This window comes from Oncorhynchus clarkii, chromosome 18, assembly GCF_045791955.1.
Source record: "Oncorhynchus clarkii lewisi isolate Uvic-CL-2024 chromosome 18, UVic_Ocla_1.0, whole genome shotgun sequence".
NCBI lineage: Eukaryota > Metazoa > Chordata > Actinopteri > Salmoniformes > Salmonidae > Oncorhynchus > Oncorhynchus clarkii.
The window spans coordinates 39846121-39869736 of record NC_092164.1 but is presented as its reverse complement, the minus strand read 5'-3'; the positions used below and the strand labels follow the sequence as shown (position 1 = coordinate 39869736).

The 23616-nt window shown below is 42.7% G+C and overlaps 1 protein-coding gene across 4 annotated transcripts in view; it reads right to left on the bottom strand.

Moving 5' to 3' along the window:
• LOC139373478 (protein MTSS 1-like) overlaps positions 1-12861 on the bottom strand; it is a 45593-nt gene extending 32732 nt beyond the window's left edge. For 3 of the 4 annotated variants that reach the window (XM_071114035.1, XM_071114037.1, XM_071114038.1), the window contains exons 1-3: positions 12354-12841; positions 7124-7185; positions 4800-4873 (exon numbers count right to left, since the gene is read on the bottom strand). In XM_071114035.1, the coding sequence (XP_070970136.1) occupies positions 4800-4873; positions 7124-7185; positions 12354-12425 (208 nt within the window). In that variant the 5' untranslated portion in view covers positions 12426-12841. Of the gene's footprint in view, positions 1-4799; positions 4874-7123; positions 7186-12353 lie in introns of all 4 variants that reach the window. The other variant, XM_071114036.1, reaches the window with a different exon arrangement.
• Positions 12862-23616: the final 10755 nt, after the last annotated feature.

The following is a 23616-nucleotide window of genomic DNA, read 5'->3' as shown; positions in this document are numbered from 1 at the left end:
TGTTAATGCCAGTCATTTCTCCGTACCGCTTGACCTTACAGTATATCTTAGTAATTCTCCAAACCCTTTCACCTCTGTCACCTACATTCAGGCTATTTCTTACCCTGGTCCTGGATCTGTTTGTGCACCTGCGTAGCACACACACCCTTGCAGCGCACGCAAGACGGGGGCCCACGAGCTTTGGGGGCCCCCAATGCTAGAATAGCAGGAGATTATCTCAAAGATTCTTGAAAGTCGGGACAATCCTTGTCTAGCAGGGACAATTATGTTTATAGTTGAAAATAATGGATTTTGTTACATTAGAAAATTGACATTTAAGGGAATTTTATTATGGAAAAGATTTGTTTTGAGAATTTTCTAAATACTTTCAATATTATTAATGTCGGCTCAATGTCTGGCGCAAAGGATCCCATTTTCAAACTCCCAAAAAAGCTATATATATATATATATATATATATATTATCTTAAGGTAGTTTCTTGCAATAGCGCTTTGTGACTTTAAAGAATATGTATCTCAAAACTGTGATTCCTAAAAGATGTGTTTGGAGATTTGGTCAACTGGGTCAGATTTGTCCAATAATTGTAAAAATGAAATGCCTTTCATGGTGACTGACGGAGTTGACAAAAATCCAGTTAGTTACATTTTATGAAAAATAAATCAATAGAAGGTTGTTCCTTTACATGGTTTGATGGCTGATACTTTGGTCTATCAAAATATAGATACCTTTTTGGGTTAATAGTAAGACAAATATTTGTGGGGGAAAATAGTTTAGATTGTCCCATCCTTCAAGAATCCCTAAGTTCTAAAACAGCAACACTTCCTTTCAGCCTCATGGCAATGGGGGGGGGGGTGGGGGGGGGGGGGGGGGGGGCCTTGCTCGGACCTTGTGGGAGGCCCCGCGAAACTCCACTACGCCACTATTTGTGCTGTCTTGACAACTCCTATACTCATCGTCACGTGAGTGAGCTGGCAAGGCAGCACAAACAGATCTGGGACCAGGCTAGCCCTTTTTACCTGCAGGATCTAATTATCTCAAAGGCAACACAGAAGGGTTGCTGACATCTGCCACAACACCCCGAGCTCTTAAAAAAAGGAATCCTTCCTGGCAGTGGGGCGCCATGGCAACCACAGCCACACAATACAGAGCAAATAGGTGCTGGATGTAGAAATAGAGCAGACAGAATGACTGCGTCTCCTAGTTTTCATATAAAGACCTTAACGGTGCTGTGTCAGAGGAAGTAGGCCGGATTTAGCTGTTGAATGCTTGTTGCATACAAACTGAGACTTCAATGTGTAGCAAACATGTGCTTACCACATCCTTTTGGCAGTGATGACTGTTCTGTAATTTCTAGTTCTATGATGCATGTAGCCGTAGAGTTGAGTGCCAAATGGCCATTAATTAACACAAAGGGCTGCTCACATGATCCGATGCAAGCAAACCTCATTGCGACTGTACCTATGTTCATATCCATTGGAAATTGAAATCAAACTCCCATCACACTGAACAAGGGTGCATCAACATGAACAAAGTCCTATGTCAGGTGTCTTCACACACGGCTCTTCACAATGGTCTACCTTCTATTGTTTATGCCGTGTCCCACCGTTGAGGTGCTAAGGACTCCTACAGCATGGCTCCAGAGGCGGGACCAGCCCTCCTGATTTCCATACTTGTTGCCATGAGCACCGGTCTGGCTGTGACTAGTTGCTGTGTGGAAGGACAGGACAGGAGCCAAGCACTTATGGCCATCCGTTCGAGACGGACTCTTTGAGACGCAGATAAATATGAAAATGAGGTGGGGGGGGGGGGGGGTTTAGCGTAGCCTACTGAAGGACTGTTTATCCTGGATCAACGGTAAAGGACAGGGGTGCGGACTGGAGTAGCGTGGCTGTCTTAGTTCAAACAATCTGGGAGGTGCACTGACAATTGTAGGCCTGTCCTTTAGAAACCTCGAGGTTCCTCAAAAGGCTGTGCGATTGCGTAAGTGGATAATACTGTATGCAACACGCATTGGAACAAAAGACAAGGCACAAACAAAGGGCACAAAATAAACAAACCTTAGTGGCCTTGTGTGTCGCATAAACAAAACCGTGACTGGACGTTGTGCTGGGCCCTGACCTTACATGGTCATCATACGGGCTGCCTCACACCATACCCAGACAGTCAGACCGAGTAATGAAAGGGAAGAATGAAAAGAGGGCAAAGCACTGCTATTTTCGGCGTACTCCACTTTAGATTGAGAAATGGGCCTCCCTACACTCAGTCAATCTCCCCAGTCTAGGGACTAGCACACAAAAACAGCCAATGGCTAATCATGGTGCAGTGTGGCTAACTACGGAACCTCCCATAATGACATTTTCATGTCTATATGACAATGTATGTTGACATGGAGAAAAGACGGTCCTATCGTACAACAAAAACATCTGCAAACATACATACACTGTGGCAGACAATCTCATTCGTCAACCTCCTCTCCTTGGCCTGTGGTTCTCAACTGGTTTTGCCTCGGGACCCAAATTGAACCAGGTTGTCTCAGTTGCGACGCAATACTAGCATTACGAAAAACAATCGGCAAAATACAATCTGGAAAACTATTTTTTAATGCTATATTGATATTAAATTGTAGCAATTATATAACAAGGGAACAACATTCCCACCTCTTTCATTGTCAATAAAAACATTTTGCCCACATTGTTGATGAAGAAAGTTAAACTCACTGGTTTGAGACCAAAAAAAATCTACCCAAATAGCGTTTCTAAACTCTATATTGAAAACACTGGGATTGAAGAAATATTGTTCAGAGATTAAATTATTTAAAAATGTAAGTACACTGAAATGTCAACACACTTTCTACCTGGTTTAAGTTTTTTTTTTTTACTCAGATACCCATGACCCATTCAAAACCTCACGACCTACCAGTTGAGAATCGCTGTCCTCGGCCATATTATATAATAGCCTATTCAAAAACTGGTATTGAAAGAAATGACATAGACAAACTGGATTGCGGTGCTCAGCATAAGAAAATGCTTTTATTTACCACAGGTGGCTATTTCCACTGTGTTGGGTTGATATTCCCATACACCTACACGGTAGAAAAGGTATTGTCAAATGTTGACCTTTCATCCTTTGTGTTGAAAGGCCTCCCACTGTGGCCTTTGAGTTGTGAGCGTCTGATTGTCTAGCTGCAATAATTTACAGCAGAGGATATGAATATGCGGAAATGTATAAATAGGGTTATGTAGCTTACGTAATGATTGAACTGAACCTATGGCAGCCAGATTCAATAGCCATTACTGGATTGAATAAAAACATGTGGCATTACAATATGTCATTACTGAGGTATTGAAAAATGGAAAACATATTACTGAAGAATCAGAGGGGTTTTATAATGAAAGCCAAGGGAGATTTTTTTTTAAATGCCGATTTTTTTTGCTTACATTTTACATATTGATAATAAAGGCCCTATATGGGCTTCCTTTGTTATGTCATAAAACCTTGGAAATCATTGTGGGTAGTAGCCTACATATTAGAAAGGAGGGAGAAAAGAAGGAGAGGAGAGGAAAAGGAAGTCACCATTCTCACTTCACTCTGTCCACTGCCGTGGTATCCCGCCTTACCACTTAATTAAAGTGACAAAAGTCTCCAAATGAAGTCCATTCTGTTCAGGACATGCCCTGCCTGTGAACTTCAACAGTAAACCCTCAGAGGTGCCCAGTCTCGCCCCAAAACAAAGCTGCACCGTCATAGGCGCGACCACAACCACGGTTCAACCGCCCAGGATGGTGTGACCGTGTTCTTGAACCATATTCTCATGTTAACACTTGAAACACTTTTTAAAAAGTGTTTGACTGAACATGACAGTTCTTTAAGATGTGACACCCCTCACATTAAATGAAAAAAGCTCCACTGACCTACTAACCCTTAAATTAGCCAAGCGAAGAGTGACTGCCTGGTCGTGGCTCGCTCTGTCACCGTGACAGTCAGTGGCCATGACAGCGCTCTGTAGTGGGCAGACAGACCAACCTCGACCTGACCACAAACCCACTCTTCCTGCATCTCACAACCACTCTGTCAACAACATTAGGACCACAAATCCTGCTGATGGAAGCTTGACGTTGCATTGGATTGACAGTTCCGATTGTTGAGGGCGAGGGAGACTACTCCTTCAGAAAACATTCATATAGCATTACATAAATGTAATACTCACTATTACCACATAAAAGTGTGTATGGCAAAAATATTCCCCACATCGTCAGTTAGGTAGTGTCATGCCTTCAGAAATGACAAGGCAGCTCCAGTTATGTTGACGAAAACACTATCATAGTGTATTAGGATAGTGGGTATGAGGAAAACATAGTTTCCAAGACATGAACATACTGTACATGCATCCATCAATGAGGTGGACAGCTCAGTGCTCAAGTGTCTGCCAGAAAGGCAGGTTAGAGGTTAGAGGTTAACAGGAGGGTGACTGAGCATGACTATTAGTGGCTCTTTGAAGTCCAAATGAAAGGTTAAGCAGAGAGCTGGCTAAAGAGGGGCACATACATTATTACAATGTGGGTCTTTGTAAATCATTCTAAATGATTATGACAAGTCTTATCCAGGTATTTGAACATGAAAGATTGCAACAACAACCAGGAGAAAACGTGATTTCCTCTGTCAATATGTGTCCTTAGCATCACGACCAGGCCCCACAATACTCCACTGCCATTTGTCCTCCAAACCACACACACACACCTACACACCACACACACACACACACACTTCATAGCCCCCCGACTATGAGGTACATCTGCTTACCTCTGCTGCCGGTTGCCAGATCAGCCACTTTCTGAAAGGCGTCCAGGAAGGCGGCTACCGCGACAACTGTCGTCCTGGGAGATGAGAAAGACACAGCTGGTCACCATTCTGATTATTATTGGCAGCAGAACATACAGTATGTACAACATCGGCCTACAACCATACAACACCCATATTCACCATGGTTTGAATCACTTTACCAGTAGCACCATATGCTTTGGGAAAGGGGTGGACAGAGTTAGTAGTCTGGTCAAGGTTGGGTCAGTGTTTACCCTACAATTGTATACGTGCGGTGGGTCCCTCCATCTAGCTCTAATGCGCCCCCCCCCCCCCCCCCCCCCCCCCCCCCGCACGTATTGAAATTGGTTTCAATTGACAATTTGATGCCAGAGGGCCCGGATGGGTGATGGATGTTGCTTTAGGGGCCTTTGCACCCCACATGGAAATTGAATTTGGGGAAAGACTGGGGTTGCATCCAACTAGATTCCCATTTTTTTTGCATGACCTTTCATGAGTATTCACCATCTAACTATATGAAGATGTTAACCTTCAACCATCCCCGTATTTACACAATTTCAAACCCCTTTAGGTGGTAACCATAAGCAACCACACTGCATGGGGGTACAAAACTATGGATGAAGGGGTCACAGTAGATTTAATCAGGATTATTGTTGAGGCTTTTTTTTTTTTTTTACCTCTATGCTCTTGCATTTTAAGATTACCATGCAGCCAGAGAAACAAATCCATTACTAAATTGTCTGTTCCAGCCCTCCCTGAAATTGTATAAAGTAGAGACTGACCTTTGTTGACAAGAAACTGAGCTGAAATTGAAGTCAGTAGGTAGGCAAGGTATCATCAACCAATTTGATGTCATAAATCATTTCAGGATAAGGAATTCAACGGAGCCACATGCTGCATGATGGTAGTCTGTTGTACAATGTGCAATCCAAAGGGTTGCTTTTCTCTCATTCTTAATGAAGTAACGACTATTCATTTGAGCTCAGAAAAACACAAGGCTAAGTGGATGCACGCATTCTTCGTTATTTAAAGCAGAGCATGGTTTCTTAAAGAGTGTCTACTCTAAATTCAGATGAGATATTTAAAAGGAGAATTTGGCCGTTTTATACCCCATTTTTATTTTGGATGTAAATGGCAAGTTGTAGAAGGGTCCAGACACATTATTTGTATAGCAATTTCACTTACCCCAACCAGCGATTCACTTCCTCATCCTCGTTGTGCAGTATGGGGGCTCTAAAAGGACTTACTTGGCTGTTTTCGGAGCATTAATTCATGTTTTTTTCCCAGAGCTGCACAACGAGGATGAGGAAATCGCCAAAAAAAAAAACAAGGGTCTGGACCCTTCTATAACATGCCATTTTAAAAAGCTAAATTCTCCTTTAAAATGGTGTTAGGAAAACACCCGGACTAGGTCGCACACAATTGGCACTGCAGAGGTTATGTGTCTCTGCCCTTTGGCACTCTGGAACTCCCTCCCTATAGCATGTAGTTGGTGCACCCTGCCACTGCTACTGTTCTAGATTACAGAGGTGTGTGTCACGTAAGCACGTACATGCACAGTGCTGTACACAGATGAAATTTAAAAATAAAAACACGAATTTGCTTCACACAACATGCTATTGTAGACACACCATTTACCATGTGGTGAGAAAGAGCTGCAAAAATAGAAAACTAGAAAAATGCATGTGCTGTTTGTAATGTTCGCATGTTTCGCTTTCCCTGCGGAGAGTAAAAGGCGAGACTATAGAGCTATGGATGCAAGACGACTTGTTGAATGAGAAAAAGGCCAAGAGGCTAGGAGGACATTTCCAGCTGGCTTCCGTCACATCAGTGGCAGGATTTCTCAGGAACCCTTTTCCTCCACAAACCTCAGCGGGACAAGGAAGTAGAGATGTTTTTCAGCGGGTTAACCCGGTGTAACCCTTGGCCTGAAATAAAAGCGTCTGGCGCGCTGCGCTGATCCACCACGCTGAGATAATGACTTTATGATTTGATCGTTAATCTCAGTTGATGAAAGGTTCATTAAGTTTTTCCCTTTTTTTTGTATTTTCTTCCTTCCCTCATGACCTTCAGCTGTGACTGTGTGCAACTGTGATCCAGAAACACGCTCACCAGACCTAGGGCAGTGTGTGTGTGAAATTCTAGACAGATAACAAAGAACATTTGAAGAAGAAGGATTTTTTGTTTTTGTTTCTATGAGGTTGGGTAAATGGAGTGTGCCTGTGTGTGTGTGTGTGTGTGTGTAGAGATGTGCAGTAAGTCCCGTGTTTCTTTGTTGTGTTGTTTTGCTTTGTTTGTTTGTTTACCTGAGCTGTGATTGTAGCTTCCCGGCCTTGCTGATGAAGTCATCCCACACTGGGTAACTGCTCTGAGGACATAAAAGAGAAACATGTGAGGACGAGGAGTACACACAAAAACATTTCTAATGCAACATGTCCGCAAGCTCATGTCTGAAAAATCTCACATATACAAGAGCAACAATGGGAGAGATCAATAAAGTAAATCCATAGACCCATACTGAGATTGTAGACCCCACTCTCACTTTCAGTGTATGTAAAACAATAGCCCACAGGCAATATGGATACAGTTAGGATCAAATTGGGTTCAATTCAAAGTCCCAATAGTGCATTGCGGTATCTCTGTTGAGAATGTAGGCTACCATGACTGAAGTTGAACTACACTAAACCGAAGAGTTCTAAAAAGTGGATTATAAACAGTGGTTCAAGCCCTGAATGCTGATTGGCTGAAAGCCGTGGTGTATTAGACCATATACCAATTTAGTTGGTAATCAGTTTATAATAGTAATAAGGCACCTCGGGGGGGGGGGGGGGGGGGGGGGGGGGGGGGGGGGGGGTTGTGGTAGGCACTATGCATTGCGTCGTGCTTAAGAAGAGCTCTTAACCGTGGTATATTGGGCCTTATTGCTTAAATAGACTTCAAACATCATAGAAATCCCATCGATTGAGTGTTGCCTTTGTTGTTAGTGCTGAGACTTTGAAGGCTTATTCAGTATGAGGTGCAAGAACATTGCAAATGTACATTTTTGACACTCTCATCCAGAGCAGTTATGATTAAGTGCCTTGCTCAAAGGCACATTGACAGATTTTTCACCCAGTCGGTTCATGGATTCAAACCAGCAACCTTTCAGTTATTGTCCCAGTGCTCTTAACCACTAGGCTACCTGCCTCCCGAAATATTTTTACTTGACATTTGAGTCATTTTTAGCAGACGCTCTTAACCAGAGCGCATACATGTTCTTACTGGTCCACCGTGGGAATCGAACCCACAACCCTGGGGTTGCAAGCGCCATGCTCTTGCCAACTGAGCAACACGGGACCTGAAATGTACCATATAGGACTGACACTCGTCTTAGAAGCAGGTGACTGTAGGTTAGCCTGCCTGTCTAATGACATGTTGGCCTCTGGTTGAAGCACCTTGTCCTCCCCTCCCAGGCATCTAATGTCTAAATTCAGGGCTGTGGTGGTGAAAGGCCAGAGTGGTAGATAGCCAGCTATAGTCTGGGGGACATGCAGTAAACATCTGTCACCAGAGCAGTCTGGGTGAAGCTAACAAGGCCTCACCACAGCTGGAAGGCAAGAGACCGTGGAAGTCAACAGGGAACGGCCTCTAGCTGGGGGTGACATGCTCGCTGAGTGGACAAACACAAGTGTCTTCTTAGTGGTGTGTGTGTGTGTGTGTGTGTGTGGTGTGTGTAAAAGTTCATAAGTGTATCCACGACTGATGAGGAGACCTGCACAGGAAGACAGACAGGGGTTAAACTACTTCGGTGGGTCAATTCAATTCCAGCTCAACTTCCTCCACTCTGAGTAAACATGTAATAATACATGAACATGGTGTATTTGAGATACAAGATGTGCATTTCAATTCACTCTCTGAATAGACTACTCAATTCAAATAACTACCCACAACCCCATTGTTTTGAACATAGAAAACACCGTAGAAAATATACACCGTAAGCCTTTTTACTGTGATAGCAATGGATCACAGCCATGAGTTGATAATGGGGCCGAACAATCACATTACGGGGCGGTGGGGTTAACGAGATAGCACACTGTCAGACTTGTCGTTGTCAAGGTGATGTGTCTTGAGTGATTGATTAGTGCCCTAGCCGCACTCCCCTGAGAGGAGGAATACATGTGAAGTCTGCCGTCTCTCAGTGCCTCACTCAGGCATCCTTTTGTTCATCCACGGCACTAGCCCTCCACATTGGTTACCGTGACAACACGATCGAGGCAGTGACGCTGCACTTCATTCTCCCTGGCACCCATCCTTTACGTCGCTGGGCGAGGAATTACATGAAATATGCACTGCTTGAATTCACCACGCCACTCACTTATATGGCTTCTGTGCCTTGATTTCCTACTGAGAGATCATTTTAGCATCGCAAACGGCATTTCAAATTCAATGCAGTGACTGAATAAATGCAGATCATTTAAAATGCATTGAATCAGGCAAACAAAAAGATCAGGCTTTGACTCAGGCAATTCTAACGCATGGTGCTCATCTCAGAAATGAAAATGGGTAAAAAGAACATGGCTCTATGCTCAACAAGACTTCGCATGGATCCATCAATTTATGGTCATAAACCCTAGAGCTCTGCTTTGTATCTGGTTATCTTTTCCATCCATTTCAGTTCTATGGTTCATCTAGTAATTTCACCCCAACCCCCCAGTGAGAGGATTATTTTAGCCAGAGTGATGATCCACTCTGATTTAATATAAATACTTATTAATAAACCAAAGTAGGCCTACATCCAATGCCCTCGATAGCATTACCTTCAACCTCGAGCCAACAGATTAATAATGTAATGGTGCTCAAACACATATACATTTGAAGGGGTAATAGAGAATAAAGCATTATGGGCCGGTTTCCCAGACACATACAGTATTAGGCCTAGACTAAAAATAGTCCTAGACTCTCCATTGAGTAGCCTGTGTTTTATTTCAGGACTAGGCTTAATGTATCCAGAAAACAGATCCAGGAAGTAGCACAACTCACAAATAATACCTAAAAGTGCACCTCTATAGAACCAATTCTGAAATGATTCAATTACCACTGAATTCCATGATTTCTTTGTCATTCATACTGCAGTATTTATACACAGTTTAAAGAACGCTTGGAGCTCAGGAAAGGCATGTAGGATTGGTTCCAGTTAAACAGATGAATGGTAATATGTCTGCTTAGACAATAAGGGATGTGTGAACAGTATCTAAATGAATGATGTATTAACACACACACACACACACACCATCCAGCACGCTGATTCAATTTAAGCACAAACATTGGCGAGCAAATATAGGCACACAGAAAATCCCCACCCACACATGTACACATCCGCCAGCAAACCAGAGTGTAATTCCTGGTGCCCTTTGGAAAAGCCCTCCACCTACGAAAATGGTTTATTACACAGGTCTAATAAAACCTGTCTGAAATGGCTGTAGAAGGCTATCATCAATAAACATATTTCTGCCTAATGTTAGACCACAGGAAAGCATTTGTCGTCATCAGAATCTACAAACGTTGCCCATTTCTCTGAAATAGTTTATAGTTAAGCAGAGTTGATCACATGGCTTTGCAAAAGTTTCTCAAACCAGATCATGGACATCGTGGTTTTCATTTGTTTGGAATCTCAATCTCTATTCTCCTACATCAAATGTTTATCCACCACCAGTGGCTGTATTCATGGATGCCAAAGGAAGCCTGGCTTCCCAAAACAACTGACCAATATTTTTAATTTAAAAAAAATATATATTTCGCCTCTCTGTGTTTCATAATTTTCCTACAATTTGCAAAAGGCTGAATGTATTTCACCGGAGAAAGCACGAAACAGAGCCCCTCGGTATGTGCAGGCCCTCTATCTTACGCTGTCTGGTCAAAACGATATGACATTGTTGCCGCCGGTAGCATTGAAGGCAAGGAAAGCCAGCGAGCATCGACCTCCCTTGACAAAAGATTTGACCGAAAACTTTAATTGTTGCATTTCGTTGTGTTGTTGTCCTCTGGTGGCTAAAATTGTTCCTTTCCTACATAAGCCATGGCTGGAGATTTGGACTTGTAGTTTTACTTAATTCTCCAGTACTGGCCAATGATTATAAAGGCGATTCTGATCCAACCATACATACATTGTTGTGCCCCTGGCCTGAGAGGATGGAAGTTCAATAAGTAGCTAGATGTAGAAGGCTAATGTTAACTTGGCTAGCGAGTAAGCATTTTAGCTAGGTAGCCTAGGACAACAAAAAAATAAAAGTGTGTACTGTATGACAGAGTGATAGACCGTTTCGTCAAGAGAGGAAGATGGCGTTGGCGTTTCTCTACAAGTAGGGTGAGTCGACATGTTTTTCTACTTGCACGAACACAAATCAGAACCATGGCGAGCCACATATTTAGCTTACGTTGATTGCACTAAATTGTTTTTGATATATTTTAGTTGCCACTGTATTAGACTAGGCAGAGGTGATTTTATGATGTTGAAATATTGAAGTTGGAAACATTAACTTGCTTGACCATGCTGTAGGTCATGTAACAACTGTCTGTTACTGTACATGCAATATGCTTTGTGGACTTCACTGGAAATAGGTTGTTATCTGGTTTTGTGATAAAACAAAGGTGTGGTTGAATTTATACTTCCACTGTGTCCTTTTATTGTCTCGACCCTTTACGCCTATATATCACGGTCGCAAGGTATATGAAATAACAAACAACGCAATTATCACAACACATTGTAGGTTGTAATATGAGGGGGGGGGGGGGGGGGGGGGGGGGGGTAATGCATTCAGTTGTCAGAGGAACAGGTGGGAACGTGTAAGAATAGGCGCGCCAACACTTTCGGGCAGACTGGAGCGTGCGACAATATTATATTTTATATTATTTTCTCTCTCTCTGCTTGTTAGGCTAAGCATAGAAAATACACATTGTCATGCTTCCTTCGGAGATGACATTGTGCAAAAATAGCATTTCTTTCATTTCCAACTGTTGAGTGTAAGATAAAAGCAAAATAAAAACAGATGCGTAGCCTAAATGAGTTTAACATCTCAACAGTGACACATTTTATTGCTCTCCTCAGAACAAAAGTCAAGGGGAAACCTTCAGGACATGCATTTACTGCTACTTGATTGACGTGGTTTTAGAACATTCTATTCTAATCCATATCCTGGATCATTTAGCCTTTTATATGCATCCGTTTGTTGTCAACGAATCAGAACACACCCACCGTGCGTATCTCGATTCTAGGCAGTCCCTCCGTGAGCGCAATTTAGTAGCCTAGGCTGTACACAATAATTTGCCTACCAGCCACTCTTAATTTTTTTATCGTATTCTGCAAAATCAAATATAATTGCATGCCCTTTATCTATCACAGTCAATGTCACATCGATTAGGTATAAACATATAAGGGCACGTACTGCCATATCAATAAAAACGTATTATTCTATTAAAAATTAAAATGAAGATAATATTTATTTAGGTTTCGTAGGGTATTAAGATAAACAATGAATACATGAGTCCCCGAAGTGTTACCTTCATGTCGCCTATCACTGTTTGAAAAAGTCCTCCGAGCGCACTGCATTCTCTTTCAATGACAGTCTCCATTTTCAGCAATGTATTATCTTGCCAAAACTGTAGTAAAAATGTGTATTCTGTCCTCCAAAACTGACTGAAAAAAGAAACTCAATAGTAAAGTATATTTTAAGGGCAAATATCCTTTCAAAGACTTGCTGCAGTATCCTGTAGGCAGCACTCCCGAACGATGGAAAGCAAAACAGCCGTGAGATTTAAACCCCACGTTAGTTTCCACACAGATATACATTCCATGTTTTTGCGTTTAAGACCATACTGAAAGAAGAATACAAATAGGAAATCCTAGAGGAAATACCACTTGTTTAAAAACGTGTGACAAAAAAACGAAAACAATTCGAGTACTATCACGGCATAGTCGAGGTTTAATGAAGTTTCTTGCCACAGCTGACATGCGATACTGCAAGTGTTTTACCCACGCGCGCCAGCATGCAAACCTTGAGCGCGCGTCCGCGTCGCCCCTCCTTTTGAGGCTAGTACAAGGATACTACTGTAGGCCTACTTCTATGCATCGCGGTGCATGGATCATAATACATTACAAAGGGTTTGGAAAAAACGAAACTTTTTTATATCACATTTTATACAGTAGACCTAATCCTTAGATGTCATGTGATATTTAGATTTCACATCATTTATCGACTGCAAATTGACTACAAGAAGCCCAAACATACATATTATTTGACTAAAACATAATAATTCCAAATCTTGCTTACATTTGTATACTATCACATATCTCTCTATATTATGAGTGGGAAAGCTATTCCATGCGAGAAATTGCCAAGATACTGACGCTGTGTACTACTCCCTTCACAGAGCAGCGCAAACTGGCTCTATCCAGAATAGAAAGAGGAGTGGGAGGCCCCGGTGCACAACTGAGCAAGAGGACAAGTACATTAGCATGTCCAGTTTGAGAAACAGACGCCTCACAAGTCCTCAACTGGCAGCTTCATTAAATAGTACCCACAAAACACCAGTCTCAACAGTGAAGAGGCGACTCCGGGATGCTGTCCTTCTAGGCAGAGGTCCTCCATCCTGTGCCTGTTTTCTTTTGCCCATCTTAATCTTTTATTTTTATTGGCCAGTCTGAAATATGGCTTTTTCTTTGCAACTCTGCCTAGAAGGCCAGCATCCCGGAGTCGCCTCTCCTCTTGCTCAGTTGTGCACTGGGGCCTCCCACTCCTCTTTCTATTCTGGTTAGAGCCAGTTTGCGCTGTTCTGTGAAGGGAGTAGTACACAGCGTAGTACGAGATCTTCAGTTTCTTGGCAATTTCTCGCATGGAATAGCCTTCATTTCTCAGAACAAGAATAGACTGACGAGTTTCAGAAGAAAGTCTTTGTTTCTAGTCATTTTGAGCCTGTAATTGAATCCACAAATGCTATGCTCCAGATACACAACTATTCTAAAGAAGGCCAGATTTGTTGCTTCTTTAATTAGCACAACAGTTTTCAGTTGTGCTAACATAATTGGGTTTTCAAATTGTCATGCCCTGACCTTAGATATCTCTGTTTTTCTATATATTTTGGTTAGGTCAGGGTGTGACTAGGGTGGCTACTCTAGTTTTGTACAGTCTATGTTGTGTACATTCTATGTTGTCTATTTCTTTGTTTGTGGCCGAGTGTGGTTCCCAATCAGAGGCAGCTGTCTATCGTTGTCCCTGATTGGGAATCATACTTAGACAGCCCTTTTTCCCACTTTCTGTTGTGGGATCTTGTCTATGTATTGCCTTAGTGCACATCAGTATCTTCACGTTTCATTTGTTTGTTTTGTTCAGTGAGTTTCGATTTATTAAAATTATGTGGAACTCTACTCACGCTGCGCCTTGGTCCGATCCTTACAACGAATGTGACACTAATGATCAATTAGCCTTTTAAAATTATAATCTTGGATTAGCTAACACAATGTGTCATTAGAACACAGGAGTGATGGTTGCTGATAGTGGGCCTCTGTACACCTATGTAGATATTCCATCACAAATCTGCCGTTTCCAGCTACAATAGTCATTTACAACATTAACAATGTCTACACTCTATTTCTGATCAATTTGATGTTATTTTAATGGACAAAAAAATTGCTTTTCTTTCAAAAACAAGGACATTTCTAAGTGACCCCAAACTTTTGAACGGTAGTATAAGTATTCAGACCCTTTGCTATGAGACTCGAAATTGAGCTCAGGTGCATCCTGTTACCATTGATTGTACTTGAGATGTTTTTACAACTTGGAGTCCACCTGTGATAAATTCAATTGATTTGACATGATTTAGAAAGGCACTCACACATGTCTATATAAGGTCCCAAGAGGTCCAAGGAATTGTCTGTAGAGCTTCGAGACAGGATTGTGTCAAGGCACAGATCTCGGAAAGCATAGGAAAAAATGTGTGCATCATTGAAGGTCCCTAAGAACACAGTGGCCTCCATCATTCTTAAATGGAAGAAGTTTGGAACCACCAAGACTATTCCTAGAGCTGGCTGCCCGGCAAAACTGAGCAATCGGGGGAGAAGGGCCTTGGTCAGGGAGGTGACCAAAAAACCCGATGGCCACTCTGACAGAGCTCAAGCATTCCTCTGTGGAGATTGGAGAACCTTCCAGAAGGACAACCATCTCTGCAGCTCTCAGTAAAAGGCGCATGACAGCCCACTAAGAGTTTGCTAAAAAGCACCCAAAGGACTCTCAGGCCATGAGAAACAAGATTCTCTGGTCTGACAAAACCAAGATTGAACTCTTTGACCTGAAAGTCAAGTGTCACGTCTGGAGGAAACCTGGCACAATCCCTACAGTGAAGCATGATGGTGGCAGCATCATGCTGTGGGGATGTTTTTCAGAGGCAGGGACTGGCAGACTAGTCAGGATTGAGGGGACAGATAAACAGAACAAAGCACATCATTGATGAAAACCTGCTTCAGAGCGCTCAGGACCTCAGACTGAGGTGAAGGTTCACCTTCCAATAGGACAACGACCCAAAGCACACAGCCAAGACAACGCAGGAGTGGCTTCGGGTCAAGTCTCTGAATGTCCTTGAGTGACCCAGCCAGAGCACAGACTTATATCCGATTGAACATCTCTGGAAAGACCTGAAAATAGCTGTGCAGCGACGCTCCCCATCCAACCTGATAGAGCTTGAGAGGATCTGCAGAGAAGAATGGGAGAAACTCCCCAAATACAGGTGTGCCAAGCTTGTAGCGTCATACCCAAGAAGACTCGAGGCTGTAATCGCTGCCAAAGGTACTTCAACAAAGTGTTGAGTAAAGGGCCTGTATACTTATGTAAATGTAATATTTCAGTTTATTATATTTAATACATTTGCAAACATTTCTCCAAACCTGTTTTTGCTTTGTCATTATGGGGTATTGTGTGTAGATTTATGAGGGAAAAAAATCTATTTAATCCATTTTAGAATAAGGCTGTAACGTAACAAAATGTGTGTCTGAATCCTGTCTGAATGCACTGTATTTACAGTGGCTTGCGAAAGTATTCAACCCCCTTGGCATTTTTCCTATTTTGTTGCTTTACAACCTGAAATGAAAATGAATTTTTGGGGGGTTTGTATCATTTGATTTACACAACATGCCTACCACTTTGAAGATGCAAAACATTTTTTTTGTGTAACAAACAAGAAATAAGACAAAAAAACAGAACTTGAGCGTGCATTACTATTCACCCCCCAAAGTCAATACTTTGTAGAGCCACCTTTTGCAGCAATTTCAGCCGCAAGCCTCTTGGGGTATGTCACTATAAGCTTTGCACATCTATCCACTGGGATTTTTGCCCATTCTTCAAGGCAAAACTGCTCCAGCTCCTTCAAGTTGGAGGGGTTCTGCAATCTTTAAGTCATGTCACAGATTCTCAATTGGATTGAGGTCTGGGCTTTGACTAGGCCATTCCAAGACATTTAAATGTTTCCCCTTAAACTATTCGAGTGTTGCTTCAGCAGTATGCTTAGGGTCATTGTCCTGCTGGAAGGTGAACCTCTGTCCCAGTCTCAAATCTCTGGAAGACTGAAAAAGGTTTCCCTCAATAATTTCCCTGTATTTAGTGCCATCCATCATTCCTTCAATTCTGACCAGTTTCCCAGTCCCTGCCGATGAAAAACATCCCCACAGCATGATGCTGCCACCACCATGCTTCACTGTGGGGATGGTGTTCTTGGGGTGATGGGAGGTGTTGAGTTTGCACCAGAAATAGCATTTTCCTTGATGGCCAAAAATCTCAATTTTAGTCTCATCTAACCAGAGTACCTCCTCCATATGTTTGGGGAGTCTCCCACATGCCTTTTGGCAAACACCAAACTTGTTTGCTTATTTTGTTCTTTAAGCAATGGCTTTTTTTCTGGCCACTCTTCCGTAAAGCCCAGCTCTGTGGAGTGTACTGCTTAAAGTGGTCCTATGGACAGATAATCCAATCACCGCTGTGGAGCTTTGCAGCTTCTTCCCGGTTATCTTTGGTCCCTTTGTTGCCTCTCTGATTAATGCCCTCATTGCCTGGTCCGTGAGTTTTGGTGGGTGGCCCTCTCTTGGCAGGTTTGTTGTGGTGCCATAATGGATTTAATGGTACTCTGTGGGATGTTCAAAGTTTCTGATATTTTTTTTATAACCCAACCATCTGTACTTCTCCACAACTTTGTCCCTGACCTGTTTGGAGAGCTCCTTGGTATTCATGGTGCCACTTGCTTAGTTGTGCCCCTTGCTTAGCGGTGTTGCAGACTCTGGAGTCTTTCAGAACAGGTGTATATATACTGAGATCATGTGACAGATCATGTGACACTGAAATTGCACACAGGTGGACTTCATTTAACTAATTATGTGACTTCTGAAGGTAATTGGTTGCACCAGATCTTATTTAGTGGCTTCACAGCAAAGGGGGTGAATATATACACACCACTTTCCGTTTTTTATTTTTCAGAATTTTTTTAAACAAGTTATTTTTTCCATTTCACTTCACCAATTTAAACTGTTTTGGGTATGTCCATTACATTACATCCAAATAAAAATGAATTTAAATTACAGGTTGTATTGCAACAACATAGGAAAAACGCCAAACTCGATGAATACTTTTGCAAGGCACTGTATATACACAGTACCAGTCAAACGTTTGAACACACCTATTCATTCAAGGTTTTTTCTTTATTTGTACTATTTTCTACATTGTAGAATAATAGTGAAGACATCAAAACTATGAAATAACACACATGAAATCATGTAGTAACTGTAACGATCGTTGTTGCAAGGATGGTCGGAACAAGATGCAGAGTGGGGTAGGTTAATCATTTTTATTTATGATAACCGGCACAAAACAAGAAAGAGTAACAAACGAAACGTACAGCTTTGTAGGGCTAAAAAGCAACAATACACAATCAAGATCCCACAAACAACAGGTTGGAAAAGGCTGCCTAAATATGATCCCCAATCAGAGACAATGATAGATAGCTGCCTCTGATTGGGAACCATACCAGGCCAACATAGAAAATAAAAAACTAGACTACCCACCCTAGTCACACCCTGACCTAACCAAAATAGAGAAATAAAAGTTATCTAAGGTCAGTGTGACAGTAACCAAAAAGTGTTAAACAAAATATAATATATTTGAGATTCTTCAAAGTAGCCACCCTTTGCCTTGATGACAGCTTTGCACACGCTTGGCCTTCTCTCAACCAGCTTCACCTGGAATGCTTTTCCAACAGTCTTATTTATATATATATATATATATATATATATATAAATTGCTCAGAAAACTTGCGGGGAACCCTGGCCTACATCATGTCCAACAACAATGTGTATTGTGATTCAGCCAGTGACAACTCTGTCAAACAGCCATAAACCTCTAGCCATTGTCAGCAACCTAATTTGTAAAACTAGTAGGCTCATTTGAAATATGCGATCACCTATTTACTCCCTGTTGAAGACCATGCAGCCGAAACGCATCGGAATGTTTAAACATTGTTTCCATTGAACATGCCATACAAATTAAGGCATTTTAATTAATTATATGAAGAGTGCCTTGGTCCTCCTTTCTTTTTGATGACCAATTTACCCCTTTTACCAAAGAGCACCTTCTGTCTATCAAATCCTACTATTTTGTACCTTAGCAGCGCTTCCCTTCCTCCTTTTTTTCTACATGTGATCAATTATACTTGTAATACTGTAACCTAAGGAATGTGAAGCCTATGAAACAATGGTATTAATGCATGTTATTCTTGTGAGATTTTAGAAGTAGAAGTAGAAGTAGAAGATGATGAGCAGATCAAGAGGAACATGCGAGAAGGGATAGCTATGGGGGGGGGGCAGTGTTTCCCAACCATGGTCCTTGAGTAACCCCAACAGTACACATTTTTATTGTAACCCTGGATAAGCACACCTGATTCAACTGGTCAATTAATCATCAAGCCCTGAATGAGTTGAATGCGACCTTGAATACAACTGCGACCTGGCCAAGATAAAGCAAAGCAGTGTGACACAAACAACACAGAGTTACACGTGGGATAAACAAAAGTACAGTCAAGAACACAATAGAAAAATCTATATACAGTGTGTGCAAATTGAGTAAGGAAGTAAGGCAATAAATAGGCCATAGTATCGAAGTAATTACAATTTAGCAAATGAACACTGGAGTGATAGATGTGAGGATGATGATGTGCAAGTAGAACTACTGGTGTACAAAAGAGCAAAAAAGTAAATAAAAACACTATGGGGATGAGGTAGGTAGTTGGATGGGCTATTTACAGATGGGCTGTGTACAGTTGCAGCGATTGGTAAGCTGCTCAGATAGCTGATGCTTAAAGTTAGTGAGGGAGATATAAGCCTCCAACTTCAGCGATTTGTGCAATTTGTTCCAGTCATTGGCAGCAGAGAACTGGAAGGAAAGGCCGGCCAAAGGAGGTGTTGGCTTTGGGAATAACCAGTTAGATATACCTGCTGAAGCGTGTGCTATGGGTGGGTGTTGTTATGGTGACCAGTGAGCTGAGATAAGGTGGAGCTTTACCTAGCAAAGACTTATAGATGACCTGGAGCCAGTGGGTCTGGCGACGAATATGTAGCGAGGGCCAGCCAACGAGAGCGTACAGGTCGCAGTGGTGGGTGGTATATGGGACTTATAGATAGACTGCATCCAGTTTGCTGAGTAGAGTGTTGGAGGATATTTTGTAAATGACATCGCCAAAGTCGAGGATCGGTAGGATAGTCAGCTTTACAAGGGTATGTTTGGCAATGTGAGTGAAGGAGGCTTTGTTGCGTAATAGGAAGCCGATTCTAGATTTAATTTTGGATTGGAGATGTTTATTATGAGTCTGGAAGGAGAGTTTACAGTCTAGCCAGACACCTAGGCATTTGTAGATGTCCACATATTCTAAGTCAGAACCATCCAGAGTAGTGATGCTAGTTGGGCGGGCTGGTGCGGGTGCGGGCAGCGATCGGTTGAAGAGCATGCATTTAGTTTTACTACCGTTTAAGAGCAGTTGGAGGCCATTGAAGGAGTGTTGTATGGCATTGAAGCTCGTTTGGAGGTTAGTTAACACAGTGTCCAAAGAAGGGCCAGAAGTATACAGAATGGTGTCATCTGCGTAAAGGTGGATCAGAGAATCACCAGCAGCAAGAGCAACATCATTGATATATACAGAGAAAACATTCAGCCCGAGAATTAAACCCTGTGGCACCCCCATGGAGACTGCCAGAGGTCCGGGCAACAGGCCCTCCAATATGACACACGGAACTCTATCTGAGAAGTAGTTGGTGAACCAGGCGAGGCAGTCATTCGAGAAACCATGGCTGTTGAGTCTGCCAATAGGAATACGGTGATTGACAGAGTCAAAAGCCTTGGCCAGGTCGATGAAGACGGCTGCACAGTATTGTTTCTAATCAATGGCGGTTATGATATCGTTTAGTACCTTGAGCGTGGCTGAGGTGCACCTGTGACCAGCTCGGAAACCGGATTGCACAGCGGAGAAGGCACGGTGGGATTCTAAATGGTCAGTGATCTGTTTGTTAACTTGCCTTTTGAAGACTTTAGAAAGGCAGGGCAGGATGGATATAGGTCTGTAACAGTTTGGGTCTAGAGTGTCACCCCCTTTGAAGAGGGGGGTGACGGCGGCAGCTTTCCAATCTTTAGGAAATGTCAATAAATATAATTCCATCTCCTTTCTAGCCATAATACTTTATCATAGTAAATTGACACAAAGCTGAACCAGGCCTCATTACCCCTTACAGTGGTAAGCCAAGATGCGCAAAGTTTTCATTATCCTATTTATGTTGAAATGTACTGTACTGTGTGACCAATGCAGCTATGGCCACCTAGTGGTTATTTTACTGACACTATCGCCATCAAGTTTCAAGTTTAATTAGGCGTACTGTATGTGGAGGGTACACATCTTATACACGCACCAATGTATTGTCCAATGTATTGTCCAACGAAATGGATCATCCTCGACAATGCAGCAACAATACGAACATAAAGTAAATGGCTCAATAGAATCCCAAAAACATTTTAGCATACGTACAATACAAAAAGGCACAATTTATTGTCCAATATTGACACTTGTTTTGGGGAAGGGTGGATTGGGGGGCAAGTGTTTAAATTGTGCTCTATTTTGCAATAACACTAAGAGTCTGGTAGAGTTGTGATGTGTGTGTAGCATAAATGTATATGTGTGGGTGGATGGGTGGATGAGTGGATGGGTGGATGAGTGTATGTGTGTGAGTGGATGGGTGGAGGAGTGTATGCGTGTGCTTGAGTGAGTGCATGTGTGCTAAGGAGCGGAGAGTGCCATGTTTCCATAACAAAATAAGAATAAGCTTAAGTCCCCAGAAAGGTTTTCACTGAACTGATGTAACTGAGCCAGAGCTACCCAGAGCTACCCAGAGCTGACCTCCTGCACCAAGTGCCAAAGGGAGAGCCAGGTAGAGCTGAGCTTTAGCACCTTACAGGCCCAAAGAGAAAAGTAGGATACAATGTAGAATAAAGTAGGATAAACCAAAATGAAGTAGAATAAACCAAGGTTAAGGTTGGGGTTGTGGTTGAGGGTTAGGGTTGAACCGGAATGTGGACATGAAGCTAAGGTTAGGGTTAGGGTTGTGGTTGAGGGTTAGGGTTGAACTGGGATGTGGACATGAAGCTAGGGTTAGGGGTAGGGTGGTGGTTGATGTTAGGGTTGAACTGGGATGTGGACATGAAGCTAGTGTTAGGGGTAGGGTTGTGGTTGATGCTAGGGTTAGGGTTGAACTGGGATGTGCACATGAAGCTAGGGTTAAGTTTAGGGTTAGGATTGTGGTTCTAATTGGTTATGAATGAGGGAAGGTACTAATTGTACTGTACTACAGACTACCACAAGAGGTCCTCACATGACTACAAAAATGGCAAAGGCTGCAAGAGATACTTTATTTTCCTCACAATAAATCAGGCATGCAATATTGACAATGAAAACACATTGCGGCTGAGAGATCAGAAATCAGACATTTGGAAAATGCAATTGAATAAGAAAAGTATATAACCAATTCCCTCAGGAATATGTATTTCAATAAAATTAACACGTGTGGAACACCTCACACTCTCTACCTAGTAGTCGGCTATTTACGGCATCTTAGCCTCAAGGCCTGATGGATATTCTGATATTTGCAGTCAAGTTCTGTGACTAGAAAATAACACGTTGAATTTCTTACTGGATGTAGCATGTTTCATATCATCAGGCCAGGTGTGATAACATTTATTTACTCCATTTTGTACCTGATTATATTTTCACTCACAGCTTTAAAAAATATTATTAGTACATTCAGGTACTACACTGAGTGTAAAAAACATCAGAACAGCCTCAATTCGTCGGGGCATGGACTCTACAAGGTGTTGAAAGCGTTCCACAGGGATGCTGGCCCATGTTGACTCCCTATCCCAGTCTGCTGTCCCCACATGCTTCAAGATGGCCACCCATTGTTCCTGTACCCAAGAATGCAAAGGTAACTGAACTAAATAACTATCGCCCCCTGGGCACTCACTTCTGTCATCATGAAGTGCTTTGAGAAACTAGTCAAGGATCATATCACCTCCACCCTACCTGTCACCCTAGACCCACTTCAATTTGTTTACCACCCCAATAGGTCCCCAGACGATGCAATCGCCATCACATTGCACACTGCCCTATCCCATCTGGACAAGAGGAATACCTATGTAGGAATGCTGTTCATTGACTATAGCTCAGCATTCAACACCATAGTACCCTCCAAGCTCATCATTAAGCTTGAGGACCTGGGTCTGAACTCCGCCCTGTGCAATTGGGTCCTGGACTTCCTGACGGGCTGCCCCCAGGTGGTGAAACTAGGAAACAACATCTCCACTTTGCTGATCCTCAACACTGGGGCCCCACAAGGGTGCGTGCTCAACCCCCTCCTGTACTCCCTGTTCACCCATGACTGTGTGGTCCTGTACGCCTCCACCTCAATCATCAAGTTTGCAGACGACACAATAGTAGTAGGCTTGATTACCAACAATGACGAGACAGCCTACAGTGAGGAGGTGAGGGCTCTCGGAGTGTGGTGTCAGGAAAATAACCTCTCACTCAACGTGAACAAAACGAAGGAGATAATCGTGGACTTCAGGGAACAGCAGAGGGAGCACCCCCCTATCCACATCAACGGGACAGCAGTGGAGAAGTGGGAAAGTTTTAAGTTCCTCAGGCGTACATATCACGCACAAATTGAAATGGTCCACCCACACAGACAGTGTGGAGAAGAAGGCACAACAGCGCCTCTTCAACCTCAGGAGGCTGAATAAATTTGACTTGTTACCTAAAACCCTCACACATTTTTACAGATGCACAATTGAGAGCATCCTGTCGGGCTGTATCACCACCTGGTACGGCAACTGCACCACCCACAACCACAGGGCTCTCCAGAGGGTGGTGCGGTCGGCACAATGCATCACCGGGGGCAAACTACCTGCCCTCCAGGCCACCTACAGCACCTGATGTCACAGGAAGTCCAAAAAGACCATCAAGGACAACTACCACCCGAGCCACTGCCTGTTCACCCCACTATCATCCAGAAGGCGAGTTCAGTACAGGTGCGTCAAAGCTGGAACAGAGAGACTGAAAAACAGCTTCTATCTCAAGGCTATCAGACTGTTAAATAGCCATTACTAGCAGAGAGGCTACTGCCTACATTTTTTTATTTTTTTTATTTCACCTTTATTTAACCAGGTAGGCAAGTTGAGAACAAGTTCTCATTTACAAT